General features: G+C 42.1%; 1 protein-coding gene across 3 annotated transcripts in view; it reads left to right on the top strand.

Annotated features, from left to right (window-relative positions):
* TRAF3IP1 (TRAF3 interacting protein 1) overlaps window positions 1-12,646 on the top strand; it is a 48,599-nt gene that overhangs the window by 25,141 nt on the left and 10,812 nt on the right. For all 3 annotated transcript variants that reach the window (XM_061607771.1, XM_061607772.1, XM_061607773.1), the window contains 4 exons: window positions 1,504-1,587; window positions 1,968-2,085; window positions 2,804-2,840; window positions 3,401-3,474. In XM_061607771.1, coding sequence (XP_061463755.1) covers window positions 1,504-1,587; window positions 1,968-2,085; window positions 2,804-2,840; window positions 3,401-3,474 — 313 coding nt within the window. The remainder of the gene's footprint in view (window positions 1-1,503; window positions 1,588-1,967; window positions 2,086-2,803; window positions 2,841-3,400; window positions 3,475-12,646) is intronic.

The raw sequence follows: 12,646 nt of genomic DNA, 5'->3' as shown, positions 1-12,646 counted from the left end.
GCACGCAGATCACAGGAATACCAAGGTGATCCACATGCTTCACAGTGACGGCAGGGGCACTCAGGAGTGACTGTGTCGATGGCTCTACTCCACCATTCCACAGTGAGACAAGAGCCTCAACAGGAGCACCAGCTGTGGCAGCTACAAAATCCCCCGGAGCATTCAGGATCCATAAGTCTCTGAGGGTGGACCATCTCAATGGGTCCCGCACCCTTGCAGAGTGGAGTAGCTGCATTCAACCCAAACCTTAGTAGGGAATGGTCCGTCTATAGCAATAGATTTCAGTGAGTCATCAAGTCAATGGAGTAGTATCAATCCGCTCTGTGGCAAAGACCAGGTCAAGGGTATGCCTGGCCATATGTGTTGGGCCATTGATGTATTGGGACAGCCCCATGGTTGTCATGAAGGCCATGAAGTCCCAAGGTGTCCCTTTAGAGGCAGCCTCAGCATGGATATTGAAATCCCCCAACACCACCATGAAAGGGTTCACCAACACTACATCTGAGATTACCTCTGCCAGCTTGGTTAAGGAGGGGGTTGTAGGGCAGCAGGGTGGATGGTACACAAACAACATCCCTGTTCTGTCTCTCTAATGACTAGTCCAACACCACAAACAGCCGCTCGAGCGTAGATACAGTGTGGATTGGTCTCCTGGTAAGGGAGATGAAATTTTTATGGATGATTGCAACTCCCCCTCCCTGCCCTTCTGACTTGCTGCACCAAGTACCCAGGTGGGCACAGCTGGGTTAGCAGTAGGCCACTGAGCTCACCCACCCAGGTCTCAGTTATACATGCCAAGTCTTTCCCCTCATCCACAATCAAATTGTGAATGATAGATGTTTTGGAAAGGCCTGGCGTTTATCAACACCACCAGAAGGCCAGGGGGTTGCCTGACAGGTGTCCCCAAATTCTGAGACACAGTAGGCGAAGCAGAGGGGGCAAGGGCTTTGATGTAACTAGCCTTCCTCTTCCCGCCTCTATATCTTCGCCCACCACCATATCACAGCGATGGCAGTCCGACTCCCATACTTCCCTCTTCCTGGCCAAGGCACATACTTCCCTGACCCTCCACTAACAAATAAAGATATGCAGCAGAAGTTGGTGGCAGGGAACATCAAATTAGGAAACAGACGAAGAAAACTATCAGACACGACTCACACCCCAGCTCTCACCTGGGATAAAAACCACTTCCCTCCGACTCTCACCTATGAAGGCCCAGTTTCATGCTGGATTGGACTCTTACTCCAGGTGCATGAAACAAGACAGTCCCTCCAGAGGAAAACAATCAATCAAGACTACACAAAACTGCACATGAAACCCTGCCCTGTGAAATTAATTAAAATTAGTTAAGTGTGACAGGATTTTGTTACGACAGTGCATACTATTTATTAAAGAAGACACATCAGGGCTTGATATGATTGGGTTTTGGAGATTCTTCAAAGTAAATGTTCCCAAATGTTGATTTGTGTTAATAAATGAAATACTTTTTACCCCACTTCACAGAAGGCTTTCACGACCCAGCAGTGCAAGGCCAGCTCCACCCCGGATAAAAGGCCAAGAAAGCACAGAGGTTATAGCGCCAGAGAGGTAAGAACAAAATATGAGTTATGAGAAATAATATTAACACTGCTGCCATATTATTTCATAGTTTGTTTTATTAGCAAATGGAGTCTAGCTGCCATTGTTCAAAACTTTCTGGCCTTGGGAAGACTAATATAAAAGTGTCCTCAACATGATTTTTCCTGTCTGATAAATTCTAAATATATGCAATTATTTCTAAAAAGGGTAATGAATTGTAATTCACACAATTTTTCTTAGGGGTTAATAGCTTGACAGTTTTGGAAAAAACGTATCTTTAGAAGTGGCTGAATACACACTTTTCTGTTAAAGAAAGAATTCTGGTTTTTTTCCTTGAATCAGTTGTAACATCCTTTCTGAAGTATAGTCCTTTCCTTGCTTCCTTTTAGAAATGGCAGTGCCAAAATAGTCACTAATGTCATTATAGACAAAGAGGAAGAAGAGGATGATGACCAGTTTGTAGTGGAGGCAGCACCGCAGCTGTCTGAAATGGCAGAAATGGCAATGGTTGGTTAATTAATTTTGTCACACAAATGTAACCTGAGCATTAACTTGGTGTTGTCTCCGGCTTTGCTCTGTCTCTTTCTTAATCGGGTTCCAGTAGATTGCGTTATATTTGGTTATTGAAGGCAGGCTCGTGACTGATGAAGTCTGGAGGTGCAAGCTCCCTACAGGCCTGTTAGCCCAGGATGAAAGGAAGTTTGTATTGTCATAGCAAAGAATGAATGAGAGGAATATTGAATGATCATGCTAGAATTAACAATCAGAAGCAGCCTGGAGGGCTAAACCCTTTGCTTTCATTTCAAAGCATATGGCTTGCCCCTTCAAATGTTGCCAGAGTATGAGATGGCCCTGAGTATCTTCCAGTGGCTGCTGTAAAGTTGTGCCTCATGTTTTAAATCCATGGATCCGGTATAAATCCTGTTGATAACCATACTAGGTTCCATCTGAATTGGTACATACTCCAAATTGTATAATAGGCTCCCTTTTTGTTGCACAGGGAATTGTAAAACATAGCAGTTCTTCCCAAGTGAGCAGATAATCTTCAGTTTGTTTTTAGGTGGTAAAATGGTAAAGTGGGGTGGGGAGGTGGGGTAAACACCATTCTTAAAACAGAGGTAAAATTAACAGTCAGGGTGCAAGCATGGTTATCTTCTACTTCCCTAGATTAAGAAGCTTGCAAACTTTTCATCTTTCTATCTACTCTTTGATTATTGTTACTCAGGAAGCGACAGTAGAACTGGAAGAAGATGAGAAGCATGGTAAGTGTTTTCTTTCATTAGGATTTTTCTTTTCCTGCTTGTTTTTGATGAAGCCTCTCAAACCTGTCACTGCCCATATTCTTATTCTTCCTTTTCATATTCAGTATGTGCTCTGCCCAGTTCATGCTTTCTTGTCAAGTGTCTGCTCTGGCCTGATAACATCTGAAGGTGCACAATTCCTTCCTATCCTATTTGTTCCATCTTCTTTTACTTAGTGAAACTTGGCACAAACACTCTGATTCTGACTCTGGTTTCATAGGTCAGGTCTCATATAGATCCAATTAATTTAATTTAACTCAGAATATGATACCTTCTCCTGTTAGCTTCCCACTTTTATTATACTTTAGTGCCTGTAAGAACATAGAAAGAATGTTTCACTGTGTACTATTCAGAAGAAATTAGACTGTTGTGTGAACCAAAGCTGAGCCATGATTAGCTCAGAATGTTTTGTCTTTTTATTGTTTGATCGTTTGTTCAATTTATATCCTGCCCTTCCTCCCAGAAGGAGCCCTGATGCTTTTTGCAGGTAATAACTCTAAGTTAATTTTAATCTTCAACAGGAGGGCTTGTCAAAAGAATATTAGAAACAAAGAAAGATTATGAATTGTCACAGCTGCCAAAATCTGTTGAGAAGGTAAGCTGCTAATGATCTTCAAACGAGATCTTAGTTCTTAGTTGCTTATTCTGCCAGCATTTTCATTCCAGTCCCTTTTCTGTTGTTGAATAGTTCTGAGTCCCAGAAAATAAAATTAATGTTGATAGCTTTGCAAAGAAGTAACATTTTTAGTAACCTCTTATAAAAGCACCTGCCAGACACCACCACATTTTATGACGCATTTCTGTTAAAGGCTACCCTGTCCAATAAAACAAGGAACACTTTACTCCTCTTATCACTCCAGCAAATATCTAGCATAGGTCCTGTGTGTATCTACTGTGCTTTTGGAATAATCTGCCCATTATCCTGGACTTACTAACAACAAACATTTGCCCATGAGCCTGAAATAAGGAAATATCCAGCAGTGTTGACAAGTGGATAGCCATACAACTATTACTGTCATTGAGTGGCAAAGTAACTGTACAATTCTTCAGAGAGGTTTGGTTATGTGGAGCTGTGCTGCCAGACATGCTGTGCCCCCTGATACAAACCCTCATGTTGATCCAGATTCATTCTACCGATGAAGGGAGAGGACTGATCATCATTTTTTCCCACCCAGCCTTTTCCTCTATCAGGTCTGGGAGGACTGGCCACAGAGCACAGCTCCCTCTTTACTGCACATGCATCCTGTGCGTGGACACATACTGTGGGCTGCATCATACTTCTGGCTCACATCCTGTTACCTACAAAGTCCTTGTTACTTTATTACTTATTTGAAATTTGTAAATATGTTCTTGATTGTTGTGTTGCTGAATCTCTCAGTGTACTGGAGTGGATAGGGTGTTGGACTTTGACCTGAGGAGACTTACGTTTGAAATCCCTCTCTGCTGTGAAGCTCACTGGATGCCTATGCGCCAGTCGCTGTTTCTCAGATTAATCTACCTGACAGGAATATCATGGGAATAAAATGGATGGGGAAAGCTATGCATGCCATTCTGAACTCCTTGAAGTAAAAAAGGCATAAAAATGTAACACAAAATAATTTCTGCACTGAGGAAAAACCTGTTCCTCCCACATGCAGCTTTATCCTCTTCAGAGCATGAATTTTTAAGCAGGATCCCACTTGGATCTAATTGGTGGAGAGAGAATATGAGAGAGTTTGAACACATACCAGGAGAGGCAGTTTCTGAGATGTGTTAAATCCTAGGACAGAATTGTCGAAACCAGAATTTGCCTTGCATGATAAATGGCAGCTATTTGTGCAAATAACATAGTTTGGTTGTGTTTTCACATCTCACTGCTTTTGGTAACATTCTCTACCAGCTGAAGTTTCCAGCTACCCAGGTTTACTGTCTTTGATCCTGTTGCATCCTTTCTCCAAACTTCTGATCATCCTTTGCTCTGGTCATCTCCTTTCTCTCTTTGTGCCACCATTTTCCCATCAGTATAGGACAGGGCAGGGCCGGATTAAGGCCAACGGATGCCCTAAGCACAGCCCAACAATGCTGCCCCCCTCGGCCCTTCCATTGCGTAACTGACAAGACATTAAGACTCAATAAGTGCTGAAGGAGAAATAAGAGATTGAAAATTCAGTTTTCTTCCAGGCCAGACCCCACAACTATATTAAATAAAAACTTTTTTTTATTTATTTTATTTAACACTAAATAGCAGTAAGCAATATAAGCAAATTATTTACTTATAACTGGGGCAACAGAAAAAATGCAAATTTTCAACACTGTTTTATGCATTTCTTAATAAAATTGTTATAAGGGAAAAAATGCAAATATTAAAATTTATTGAAAATGACTTTTAATCACCCTCCCAAAGATAAGGCAAAATAAGATCTGATATTATCTCTACTGAAATTACGTGATCTCGAGAGCATACTTTTCAATTTTGAAAATCCTCTTTCTACAGAAATTGATGTTGGTGGACAATTTTTAAAAAAGATATTCTAATGGAGAAATATCGTTATTTGTAAGAAACAAAACACCTTTTATTCCATTGCTTTCTAACCTTGGAGATTCATAGCATTTCAGCATACATGGATCAAAAGAGGCAAAATAATGCTTATTGACATTGTTGCCTAGTTATAACTTTATTTATACTTTAAAAAGTTTTCTCCTAGATTTTTTAATTGCAAAGTCTTTGATCAAGTCTTCAAAACTAATCTGGCGTAACAAATCTGCTTCTGTACTTAGCAGAGACAAGGCATCCAGCCTGTCTTGTCACATAGTTGTTCTGTTGGGATTTTTAATATGCTTGAGCTGAGAACTCTACTGAACTCTAGGTCTATGTCTGACACCTTCAAACTTTTGAACTTTAGTCACTCACCATACCAAAGAAAATGTTTTTTTAACAATTCAGATTAAAGTCGAACACGGCAGATAAGGAGAATTACAAAAAATTAGACTAAAGTCAAGTGTGGCAGTGAAAGAGTTGAGAGTTAAGGTCATGATAGCTAGGGGGAAAAACTCTGTGGTGCCCCCCTTCCCTTGGTGCCCTAAGCACGTGCTTATTTTGCTTAATGGTTAATCCCTCTCTCTCTCTGCCCCCCCCCAAACAACCTCATGTTTACCATAGAAAGTATATCCTGCTGGTCCTGATTGTGGAAATACAGCTGATAAGACACAAGAACCCTGTTCTCCCCAATGCCAATCCTAAACCAAAGCCTAGACTGTCATTCCGTACCGTTTGGAAGTAAGCCCCATTGCCTGGAAGTAAGCCCCATTAAACACAAAGAGACTTACTGTTGAAATATACCATTGTACTGTAGATTAACTATGCTGTAAATTGCTTAAAGGTACCTGCACATTTTGTTTCATAATGTTCTTTCCAGGAGGGCTAGAGAGCTCATTTTTTTAAAAAGTGAAGCTCAGAGTCTGGGGTCCTACTGGGAGGCACTAATGAAAACATTCATGGATGCTGGGTTGGTGATCCCTGGTATAGGAGGTCATCTATTTGGGATTTGGCTCCACCTAGTGATTGAAGAGAGGAAAGTAGCTTTTCAGGAAGGTAGGTAGCTCTCTCAAAGTCCAATTTGATTTCCTGCCTTCTAACTTGGATAATGTCAATCCATGCTCCAGAATTCCCGAAACCCTCCATTTACTACAGTTGGACGCTGGAGCAGTTTCTCTGCATCTATGGCTGGTGCATCCCTACAGTGATTGTGCTGGGAATATATTTTTCTTCTGTCATGCTGAAGGATAAACATTTTTTTCTTGGATAGAAAGAAAGAGACTGGAAGTGCCTTTTCTTTCTTAATTGAAATTATTCGGATTCATACAAATGGATTGGTATCCTGAATGAATGGCTGAAGCAGCCATCCAATAGAGTATTTAAATGCCTGCATAACAGCATGGTAGTTAAAGTAGGCTGAATGTAGCCAGACTTCATGAAGGTTCAAATTTAAGTTGTGTTGACTGTTATTTCATTTGTGAGTTGCTCCATGATCTCATATGTCTCCAATTGTAATTTGTTGAAACTTCCATGTCCGCTATATATTTGATATATGGATGCATGTGGTTATCCAACAGCACTTTCCATTTGTGACTACCTCAGCTGATTTTTAAGCTTCTTTTCATTAAAATAAAATAATAGTTAACAAACTTTTTCCCCCTCATGGAGCACTTGAAATCACTTAAATGATTTTTCTGCCTGTTGTAGCAATTGTCATGCACTGTGCTAGATGCTGTATGATTTTAATTGTATTTGTATTGCTTCTTTTATTTTTTATATATTTATTTTATTGTATTGCAATTTGAATTCCAATATAAGAAATAAAAGAATCAATAACAATACAACAAAAGATCAGTCTGAATATTTAATGCAGTGGAGTCATTCAGCTACATTTCATCAGATTGGAATATAAGTGTTTGCTGCACCATTTAAAAAAAATCCTACCCATATTGAGACACTAAAAACACAGCAAATTTTTATGTGGCATCCCTGATTTACAGGAGGTTCGGAAATGGGGCAGGGTCATCTGGAACTAACGACACCAACCAGACGAGTACATAAGAGACACGACAGAATTTCAGAAGCCTTAGAAAAAATACTCTCAACACCATGTGTCATTGGACTTTCAGGCTAATAAGTTATGACCAATTGGTTTATGTACTTAGTATTTGTATCACTTTCAGGTTTCACAAATATTTTTAAACTGAATATTTAGTAATTTGAGTTTATAGTTAAGCTATTTATAGCACTTACTATTACTGTACAGCCCTAAGTTGCCTATCAAATTCTGCGGCTGCACTGTAAACTTTTGCACGCTACAGTATTATAAACAAACATATTTACTGAAAATAAAAGTACATTGTCAAGTTCAAATTCATTATCTACCAATTCAAAATTCATTATCTGCCAGTGTAGCTCCAACATTAAAGCCCCAGGCATCTGATACAAGATTTTTTCAGTAACATTATTGACTATGACAAACCAAATGTGGCAAAAATGAAAAAAAATCTTACAAACTGGGCAGAGAACACCATGATGCTTGCACTGACAGAGGCTTTCTGTGAGCAAAATACCAGATTTTTAAACTAACCTCCTTTTGAGATATGAGGCCTCAAGTTGCTAGCAATTTGACAAAATGGCCAACTTTAGAATTTTTCCTCCTTAGAGGGAGATACTTGAATTAAACTCTGTGGGGTTTATCTTTCTCTCCTTTGGGTAGGAAAATGGTAAAAAAATAATGGCACTGTTGATATTGAAATTAAGAACATAAGAAGAGCCTGCTGGATCAGGCCAGTGGCCCATCTAGTCCAGCATCCTGTTCTCACAGTGGCCAACCAGGTGCCTGGGGGAAATTAAGGGTCTTTTGGAGGGGAAAAAGTTAGCAAAAAACACCGTTCTTTTTCTATCTTTACTTGCTTGCTGCTCACCCTTTATTTGGCATAAAGTAGTTAACAAGTGTATAAAAATGATGTCCAGACTATGGTGAATAAAACCTTTTTTGGTTGAAGTTGATATCATTCATAGAAGCAGAGAAATTAAAGATAATGCAAACCTTTGCAGCGCCAGTTTTTAAATGACCCTTCCCCCTTTCTGGCCCCCTTGTAAATCAGTGGTGCCACATTTTTTAAAAAAAATAGTACAGCAACCACTTATATTCAAATCAGGTGAAATCTACTGGAATGACCCAATAGATGTACCATCTTCATTCGTCAGCAACAAGTCTACATACACACCACAGACCACCTGAATGAAGCTTGCAGACCACTGTGTGGGACCTCCTTGTCAAGTATGCCTTGTTTGTTAAGGCTGTTAACTAAAATGGTTCTGTGGAAAGGAATTGTGGGGAACATCTTGGCTGAATTATGGCCTCTGGAAGGTCATGAGACTGTTGGTTCTCACAGCAGAACTCAGTTAATTAGACATTGAGTAAGAGTACCTGCTTATCAGCCTGAGACTGGTACCTCAAGGCCACAGGCCTGGGAAAGTTGGAGAAGCACATGACTGTTAGGTGCAAAAGCTCTGGAAGATTTCATCATCAGAAAGCCCCCTGACTGATTAATTAATTCCTGGTTGTTGCTGGGCTTTTCCCCATAAAAGTAGAACTAAGATTCTGAGTCTTTGTTCCCCAATGGTCCATGGTGATACCATCTGCTATCCTGGCTATACATCTCTGGGGAGATGCGGAACCATGAAGTTACTCTGCTTGTTTTCCTATATTGTGTGAGTATAGAATACAGTAGGGCCCCACTCATACGGCAGGTTAGGGACCAGACACCTGCCGAAAAGCGCCGAAAAGTGAGACATAGCATCGCTCTCTCCCACTGCCCTCCTGTGGTCGGTCGCTTGCTCGCCCTCGTTATGGTGGCAGCCTCCCTGCCGCGGATTGCAGGCAGGAAGCTGCCCACCCGCTCTCTCTCCTCGTACATATCTCCTAGAGCTCTAGGATGGCCAGGGGCATTGTCTGCAAGAAGTAAAATCTTAAAAGGAATATTCTTTTCCTTGCAGTAAGCCTCAACTGTAGGCTTAAAATAGTCCGTGAACCAATTTGAGAAAAGATCACCAGTTATCCAAGCTTTTGAATTGGATTTATAATTAACAGGGAGGCTAGCTTTTGCATAGTTCTTTAGGGCCCTAGGATTTTCAGTGATAAATCATCATAGGTTTTAACTTGCAATCACCAGCTGCGTTAGCCCCTAACAAGAGAGTTAACCTGTCTTTTGCAGCTTTGAAGCCAGGCGTTGACTTCTCCTCTTTAGCAATAAAAGTCCTAGACGGCATCTTCTTCCAGTATAGGCCCATTTCGTCCACGTTGAAAATCTGCTGCTTAGTATATCCACCATCTTTATGATCTTTGCAAGCTCACGTGGATAACTTTCTGCAGCTACTGCATCAGCACTAGCTGCAGATGGCTTCTTTCCTTAAACCTTATTAAACCAGCCTCTGCTAGCTTTGAATTTATCCTTAGCAGCTTCCTCGCCTGTCTCAGCCTTCATAGCATTGAAGAGACTTAGGGCCTTGCCCTGGATGATGGCTCGGCTTAAAGGCACGTTGTGACTGGTTTGATCTTCAGTCCACACCAGTAAAAGATTTTCCATGTCAGCAGTAAGGCTATCATGTTTTTTTATAACTTTAGTGTTCGCTGGTGTGGCACTTTTAATTTCCTTCAACACTTTCTCCTTAGCATTCACAATTGTACTAACTGTTTGGTGAGCCAAACCTAGCTGATGGCCTATCTCAGCCATAAACATGCCTTGCTCACTTAGCTGAATCATTTCTAACTTGGCACTTAAAGTAAGAGGCTTACAACTCCTTTTTTTATCACTAGTACTACACTGAGATGCCATTGTAATTAACACAATATATATATATATATATATATATACCGTATATTCCGGCGTATAAGACGACTTTTTAACCCAGGAAAATCTTCTCAAAAGTTGGGGGTCGTCTTATACGCCCAGTTGTCTTATACGCCGGAATATACGGTATTTCTCCTGCTCGCAGCCTGGCCCGGCGTCCCCTCCCCTGAGGGGAATCCCCATTGCTCCTCCATCCCGCCATCTCCGCCTCCTCCATCGCGGCAAAGGCGGTGCCCTGCGCGGCCTCCTCCGCCTCCTCCTCTGTCGCAAAATGGCGGCTGGGGTGGGGAGCAGCAGCAGCAGCAGCCTCCCCGCGTCCTTCTCCTCCGTGGTGGCCTCGCCTGCGCTGCCTCCCGCCGCTGCTGCTGCTCCTCCGCCTGCGGCTGCTCAGGCGAGCGACGGGGCCGCGGTGGCGGCGGCTGCTCCTCCTCAGGCGGCCAACAGCGGGCCGCTTTCGCTGCTCTCGCCGCCGCAGGCCGCGCCGGCACCTCCGCTGACGCACAACCACCGGGCGGCGGCAGCAGCGGGAGGCGGCGGAGGCGGGAACCCGCTGCCGACAGCTGCCCCTGTGGCCTCCTCCTCGGCACCCTCCGCCGCCGCCTCCGGCCCGCTGGCGCCGCAGAAGCCGGCCTACAACTGGCAGGCGACGAAGCCGACGGTGCAGGAGCACTTCGCCTTCCTCTTCAACAACGAGGTGCTCAGCGATGTCCACTTCTTGGTGGGCAAAGGCCGCGCCGGGGCACAGCGCATCCCCACCCACAGGTCGGTGCGGGCTATGGGGCAAGGGAAGGGGCCACGCAGGGAAGAAAGGGGAGAGGGACGCTGGCTTTTTAAACGGGGATCAGGGTCAAAAGTTGGGGGGTCGTCTTATATGCCCAGTCGTCTTATACGCCGGAATATATGGTACATATAATACTATTATACGGTATAACTGTATATAATATATATATTATTATATTTATATATTATAAATAAATGTATATATTATAAATTATTATATATCTTTATATATCTTTATATATCTTTATATATACTGTATATAAAGATATATAAAGATATATAATAATTTGTATTGTATAATATAATAACCTTAACCTTTGAAAGTTTGGGAAATTGCCAGAATACAGAGAGACGCAGAGCGCACAAATGCTGAATCAGACTGAATCACCGACAATAAAATGGCGCCCAACGCCCTTCTCGGACTCAGCTGCTGAGCGCGTCATCAGAGCTTGGAAACGTTACTTTTTTGAACTACAACTCCTATCAGCCCAACTGTAGTTTAAAAAAGTAACTTTTCCAAGCTCTGATGACAAGTTCAGCAGCTGAGTCCGAGAAGGGCGTCGGGCGTCATGCCGCAAAAACGCCAAAAAAGCGGAACAAGCGCCGAACATGGATATGATTGAAAACCGCCGCATTAGTGAAGCGCCGAGAAGCGGGGCCCTACTGTAGGCTAGACAGATTTCTTATTTTTGCCTGTGACTTGAACATTCTGCATTTTGTATTTTACCTAACCCTAGGGGTGTTTGGTTTAAGGAATTATTTTGCTGCTACATTTTTGCCGTTACATTTTATTCTAATAAAGCTACCTCTTATTTACCAGTGTGTGTGCATTTCAGGGGGAATTTGGCTCTGAATCCAGCACCTTGGCCATTTAGCCACAGACTACCTTATAGTTGGGAATTTTGCCTTAAGGCTGCAAGACAATGAGTGCATCCTTGAAATTATGAAAATATTGACATATTATGGTAATATAATCATTATGGCTTACACCTTGGAAGAAAGTTCTAGTTGCACAATGGGATTTTGCTTCTCTGTCCTTCCTGCTGCAGCCCCTAGTACCCTCCCCCAGCTGCTCCTGTGAGTTGGGATCCTTTGAACAGTATGACTTAGGGGTCTGCAGGTGAGATCTCCAGAAATTTATGACACTCTATCCCTTCTTGTGCAAATAGAAGTGTCTTTAATTCCTGCAATAGAATGTTTGGATCCAAGTCTATAATTTCCCTGTGTGCATGTTTAAGGGGGGGGGAAGGGTTTTTTCGCTTTCACCTAGAAAACATATGTGTGATTTGTGTTTAGATTAAGAATCCTAGACTTTAAATATAATTTTATTAAAAATATTCATGATGGTTGAATGCCCAACTAGAACTGTTTTCAAGAGTCTCATCTTCCGAAAAGAGGAGAGGGTGGTGAAATGATTCCGTGAATCTCCTTAAACCATTTTCTTTTCCAAACCAGAGACTGTGTTTCCTGACCTTTGGAATGGTTAGCACTATTTAAAGGTATCAAAAGGTCTCTAATAGATTTGTTTTCCATTCCCACACTCCTGTGAGGGGTTATTAAAGGGAAAGCCACAGAAGGGCAGGTGTGCAAAAACGGTTCTGGTGTGTTTTACT

This window comes from Rhineura floridana, chromosome 2, assembly GCF_030035675.1.
Source record: "Rhineura floridana isolate rRhiFlo1 chromosome 2, rRhiFlo1.hap2, whole genome shotgun sequence".
Classification (NCBI taxonomy): domain Eukaryota; kingdom Metazoa; phylum Chordata; class Lepidosauria; order Squamata; family Rhineuridae; genus Rhineura; species Rhineura floridana.
Note: the sequence above shows the minus strand (reverse complement) of the source record. Positions and strands in the feature narration are given on the sequence as shown.